This window comes from Mus musculus, chromosome 12 (assembly GCF_000001635.26).
Source record: "Mus musculus strain C57BL/6J chromosome 12, GRCm38.p6 C57BL/6J".
NCBI classification, from domain to species: Eukaryota; Metazoa; Chordata; class Mammalia; order Rodentia; family Muridae; genus Mus; species Mus musculus.
Genome location: NC_000078.6, coordinates 73,926,780 through 73,933,102, shown reverse-complemented (window position 1 = coordinate 73,933,102; position 6,323 = coordinate 73,926,780). Strand labels below are relative to the sequence as shown.

At 37.5% G+C, this 6,323-nt stretch overlaps 1 protein-coding gene across 5 annotated transcripts in view; it reads right to left on the bottom strand.

The window, feature by feature from the left end:
• Nucleotides 1-6,323, bottom strand: part of Hif1a (hypoxia inducible factor 1, alpha subunit) — a 46,231-nt gene that overhangs the window by 14,452 nt on the left and 25,456 nt on the right. For all 5 annotated transcript variants that reach the window (NM_001313920.1, XM_017314961.2, XM_006515478.4 and 2 more), the window contains exons 3-6: nucleotides 4,972-5,117; nucleotides 4,805-4,889; nucleotides 2,334-2,446; nucleotides 627-829 (exon numbers count right to left, since the gene is read on the bottom strand). In NM_001313920.1, coding sequence (NP_001300849.1) covers nucleotides 627-829; nucleotides 2,334-2,446; nucleotides 4,805-4,889; nucleotides 4,972-5,117 — 547 coding nt within the window. The remainder of the gene's footprint in view (nucleotides 1-626; nucleotides 830-2,333; nucleotides 2,447-4,804; nucleotides 4,890-4,971; nucleotides 5,118-6,323) is intronic.

Here is a 6,323-nt window from a genome sequence, read left to right as displayed (position 1 = left end):
AGTAACTTAGGCTGTCTGGGAGCAGTAGAGTAGTTTAGTAACAGGAGTATTTATTTCATTATTAAGAAAATGGTGTAGGCAGAAACATCAAGTTGACAATTACACACAAGTAGTAACAGATTAGGGAAATGGTGACAGGAACCAAGGGTGGAGTTGATGATGCTCAAGAAGAACATGTGGGTTACAGACCAAAACTGTTGCCTACTCTACATAAACTATTTATCTTTAAAACTTACTTTCTGAATTTAAGCAAAATTCCCTCAAACAAAAGAACTTCATGACTTTTGTGTTCACTGCTTGCAGTACCACAGCAAGAAGTCAGTGCCTTTTGCATGTAGGACAAGTGATCCACCTCTGACTTGGAAATTACCCTCCTCCTGTCTCAGTCTCCTCATAGCTAAGATTACAGGAGGATGCCACTAGATGTAGTCAAGAATTTCATCTTAATAGATTTTGTATAATAGCTAAATACAGTATTTATAGTATAAAAGCTAATCTTACATTTTTGGGTTCTAGGATGCATCTTCATATTTAGCTTCATGGACATATCAATTAAGTTTTTATTATAGTGATATGAAAAGGCTACAAAAAATCTAAATTTTAAAAATATAAAATAGTTCATTTACCTTTCATCACAGTAAGAAAATTTCATATCGAGGCTGTGTCGACTGAGAAATGTCTTGCTATCTAAAGGAATTTCAATATTTGACGGATGAGGAATGGGTTCACAAATCAGCACCAAGCACGTCATGGGTGGTTTCTTGTACCCACACTGAGGTTGGTTACTGTTGGTATCATAGACATGAATATGGCCCGTGCAGTGAAGCACCTGAATATGAGTAAGAAAATAAAGTTACCTTTTTAAAATAGAAAGAGGTAAGGGGAGCTGGAAAGATGGCATAGCAGTTAAGACATTATGAGATAATGAGGTATTCTAAAACAAAACAAAACAAAACAAAACAACCCCACAACATTGTGAAGGTAGGGTGCTAGAGATGAGACAGTGGTTAAGCTTACTGACTGCTTTTCCCAGAGGACCTAGATCTGATTCCTAGCACTCACAAGGCAGCTTACAACCATTTGTAACCCTATTTCCAGAGGATCTGACACCTTCTCATTTCTTCAGGCACCAGGCATGCATGCCCTGATATACATGGAGGCAAAACATTCATGCACATAAAATAGAAACTAGGGATCACTTATAATCCAGAATATGGATCAAATGCCTTCTTTTGGCCTCTGTAAACACATGGTATGCTTACATGCAACCAACTAAAACACTAAAACACACACGTGCACACACACACACACACACACACACAATGAAAAATATTTAAGTCTTGTATTAAGTCTAGACTATCTTTCCTTCTTCACTAATCTGGTCATTATAGTTGATTTTGCTCTGGTGACTATGGTTCAACACTGAACAAAAAAAGGAAACTGAGATAGAAAATTATACTTATATTAGGATTTAAATACTAGTTGGCAAAGCCAACTGATAAGTTAGCTTAGTATAGAAATATTGTGGGCTGGAGAGATGGCTCAGTGGGTAAGAGCACCGACTGCTCTTCCAAAGGTCGTTGAGTTCAATTTCCAGCAACCACATGGTGGCTCACAACCACCCGTAATGAGATCTGACGCCCTCTACTGGTGCATTTGGAGACAGCTACAGTGTACTCACATATAAATAAATAAATAAATGTATGTATATATTTTTTTAAAAAAAAGAAATATCGTATTTCCAATAATTTGTGTTTATATATCTCAAACTGTCAGATTATTATACTGTCTTTAATGGAGATTACATATACTGAATATAAATGCAAATATGCAAAAGGGAATAATTATACTTTTCCCTCGTAAGTCTATTTTGAAATTGATTTTTATTTTATGTGGGTAAGTGCTCTATCTGCATGTATGTGTGTGCACTGTGTGTGTACCTGGTGCCTGATGAGGTCAGGAGAGGATACTGGATGATTTCCTGGAACTGGAGTTACAGGTGACAGTGAACTGACACATGGGTGCTGAGCACCAAAGCCAGGTACTTGGCAAGCAAGTGCTCTTAATTACTAAGCACTTTCTCCATTCCCCTCATAACTCTAAGCAAAACTCTTTTGTTTGTTTTGTTTTCTGAGGTAAGGCTTGTGTTCCCCTGGCTGGCCTGGAACTTGCTGTGAGGACAAGGCTGCCTTCAAATCTGTAGCAGATGATCTTCTGCTTCCCAAGTGCTAGGGTCAGCTGACTTTCAGCACTCCTAGTGAAAGCTCTTGATACTAGCATGTATGTGTATAGGTTTATTTATCTATAATCAAGTGCACGCTCAGCTTGCGTACCTTCCACGTTGCTGACTTGATGTTCATCGTCCTCCCCCGGCTTGTTAGGGTGCACTTCATTCTGAGAAAAAAGCTCCGCTGTGTGTTTAGTTCTTTCCCTTTTCTCACTGGGCCTAACGAAAGCAAGAAACCGAGTTTTAAGTCACAGCTAAACATAGAAATTTGTTAGGATGAGAGCATCAAAGCAAGGCTCTCAGCATTAACACAACCATGATTTGCTCCCTCTTCACCTACTCCAGCATGTCAGTAGGTCTGACAGCTCCATCCAGGGAGAGTGTGTGTAAGACGGCAGTGACTCCCTGGACTGTGGGAGGAGAGTCCACACTTCACAGGATTAATTATTCATCTGTGCTGGTGAGTTTGGTCCAAGTAAAGAAAATAAGAAAATGGTGTAAGTGTACCCTATAAATGTCTGTCAGTATACAAGTATGTCCCCTTCAAAAGAACTTGTGTAAATACTTCATGTCTTTTACCAACTGTGATAACTCAATTTTGAATAAGCAGCAACGTGTTTACAGAACTTTAAAAATGCCAACTTACCTTTTGTAAGTAAATAGCATCTGAGTATGAAAGCCAGACAGAATGTTCTATCAGAAGTTACAGAAATCAGCCATGATGGTACATACCAATACTCTCAGCACTAGGGAGGCTGAAGGAGGAGGATGGAGATGGCCGACCTGAGCTACATATGAGACCTGTTTACAATTTAAAGTCACAGGAATAGGGACTGGGAATGTAGCTCAATGGACGAGGACTCCCTTAGTACATACATGTAGGCCTGGCTTTGACACCCAGAACAACAACAAAAAAGCCACAGAAATAAAGCAGAGGAAAATCAATTCACGTCTAATTTAATCTTAATGTCAAACCTCATAACTAAAAAATTAGATTACATTTAGATGACTCTGAAACAACATCTTGATTTCCTTTTTTATTGCTTAGTCTGGTTCAAAACAAATGTTTTACTTATTTGAAATGCTCAGAGAAAGTGGATTAGATAGATATAGAACTTCTTTTTTGAGGCAATGACATTTTCTAAAATGGCTGAGTGTAATGGTACATGCCTCTAATCCCAGCATTTGGGAGGCAGAGGTAGGTAGCCCTCTATGAGTTCAAGAACAACTTGGTCTACTTGGAGTCCTAAGCCAGCCAGGGTTACATAGTGAAACCCTGTCTCAAAACAAACAAACATACAATAAAACAAGACAATTTTAAAAAATAAAATTAGAGGTATGATGGTGGTTAGGCCATTTCTATGAATATCTAAAAAAATCATGGACATTTATCAAATGGATACATTTTAAGGTATATAAAATGGAAGTATTAGGGAAAAAACAAACAAACACAAAATATCCATTATTTAGAACCGAGTGTGTATACTTAGAGTGATGCAGAGATCAATAATTAGATGCAATGCTATTAAGCATGTAATACATAATACAGTAGGGTCAATAGCAATACAATGCAAAGTAGTCAAGACTTAATAAGACTGCTTTCAAAGAACAGAGACTAGGTCCTGACAGAGGGAATTAAGAAAGAGAGACCAGTATACTCTGTTTATAAATTACTATTTTAAAAAAATTAACTGTTAAGTCTCTGTAATTCAACAAGTACTTCACAGAACTCTCTTGCAACTTTTTAAAAAAATTTACTTTTATTTTATGTGCAGAATTTTGCTTGCATGTCTATGGGAGTGTGTCAGATCTTGGAGTAACAGACCATTGTGAGCTGCCATGAGGATGTGAATTTGAAGTGGGGTCCCCCCTCCCGAAGAACAGTCAGTGGCCCTAACCACTGAGCCATCTCTTCAGCCCTTCTCTTACTTCTCTTTTTGAGACAGGGTCTCACTCTGTAGCCTTACCTGGCTTGAAACTAGTTACATAAACCAGGCTGGCCTGGAAATCAAGAGATCTGCCTATATCTGCCTCCTAAGTGCTAGGATTAAAGGTGTGTACAACCACATGTGGTCCAACACAACATCATCCTTCCAATTACAGTCTCAAGTTATTGAAAACATCCTTAGAAGTTAAAGCATCTTTGTGCTCTTAAAATCTTGGCCACCCCCCAATCCTGCTTCTTTAGGACATTAAAAAAGCCTGAACCCAAACTGTCACTGTGTATTCAGTCATCATCGAAAATCTTATTACCTGTCATTTGTATTATAACTTCTTGCCTTAATACTGCATTTCTACTTATAATTGTCTTGGTCTTTTAATTATCTTTCCTTTTTTTCTACTCGTGTATGTAATTACTTATTAATTCATGTAACTACTTATTAATTCAATGAGTTTTAAAAACTTGTGAGTTTTCTAAAATGTAGAATAACAGCTTTAACAAAGAACAGTATTAACATTAAATGTGAAATAACATTCTCTCTTAAATCAGTACATTACCAAAAAAATAAAATTAGAAACAATATCTGACTGAAAATCACCTGTCATATTAAATCAAACAATAGACTTTCTTCTCACCATTTCTGTGTGTAAGCATTTCTCTCATTTCCTCATGGTCACATGGATGAGTAAAATCAAACACACTGTGTCCAGTTAGTTCAAACTGCAAACACATTAAAAAAATTAGATCTATATCATATAACCATAAAGTACCCATTAGTGCTCTTCATATATGGGGACTTTACCTGAGTTAACCCCATGTATTTGTTCACGTTATCAGAAATGTAAACCATGTCGCCGTCATCTGTTAGCACCATCACAAAGCCATCTAGGGCTTTCAGATAAAAACAGTCCATCTGTGCCTTCATCTCATCTTCACTGTCTAGACCACCTGCAGGGCACACGGGAAAAGAAACAAAGTCAGGCTTTATCTCAGATACTTTTAAATTTCTATAATACATATATTTATTTCTGTATACTTTCCAGTTGTTTTATATAATTGTTTAAAATAAACAAATTTGCAAACAAGCAAATCACCAAGGGTGTAAAAAAGGGTGATATTTTTTAAAGATAGGTTATGCCTTTATACCCAGTCCTAAGGAGGAAGCAGCAGATGGGTCTCTGTGAGTTCAAGGCAGCCTAGTTTACACAGCAAGGTACAGATCAGCCAGGGTTACATGGTGAGACTCTATGGGGGGTGGGGGTGGGGAGGAGAAGGAGGAGGAGGAAGAGGAGAAGGAGGAGAGGAAGAAGGAGAGGGAGAGGGAGACAGAGAGAGAGAGAGAGAGACAAAGAGATACAGGTAGACAGGAGGAAATGAATAGATGAAATGAAGCTTAAAAGCTAGTAAGAAAAAAATTGCTGTCATGTGGAAGAATCGAGAACTCTTCAGAATGAAACAAAGTACCAGGGGCTATAAAGTTAATGAATTTTATTTATGTGTTTAAAAAATAAAGGATTAAAAAAAAAGGGTAAACCAAAACAACTTACAGTACAAAAAGGATTATTCCTACAACTAAGAAAAGCAAAGCTTGATAAAAGGAGTAAAGAATACGGAAAGACTTAATTACTTTTAAAAAATACTTTAAAAAAAGTATTGTGTTGGGGCAGTACTGGAAAGATGGCTAAGCAGTTAAGAGCACTAGTTGATCTTTCCGAGGACCTGGATTCAATTCCCAGCACTGAAAACTGTCTGTAACTTCATTTCCAAAAAAAATCCTCTTCTGGCTTCTACAAGTACTAGGCATGCAAATGTTGAAGGCAAAACACCCATACACATGCAATAATAACTTAATTCATGTTTTTTTTAAAGAGCGGCGTTATGGGTCTAGAGAGATAGCTCCACATTTAAGAATGCTTGCTGCGCAACCAACAGGACTACATTTTGGACACCAGCACCCACATCAGGTGGCTCATAAATACCTGTAACTCTAGCTTCAAGGGATCTGATACCCTCTTCTGGCCTCCATAGGCCCCTTCATAAGAGCATATTAATATGTGCACACAGGTGCATGGACACATACACACACCACTCTCTTAAAAGAAAGTATTGTAGTCTCCTGCTAAAAGGAACTTCTAGATGTTTTTAATTTCTAAT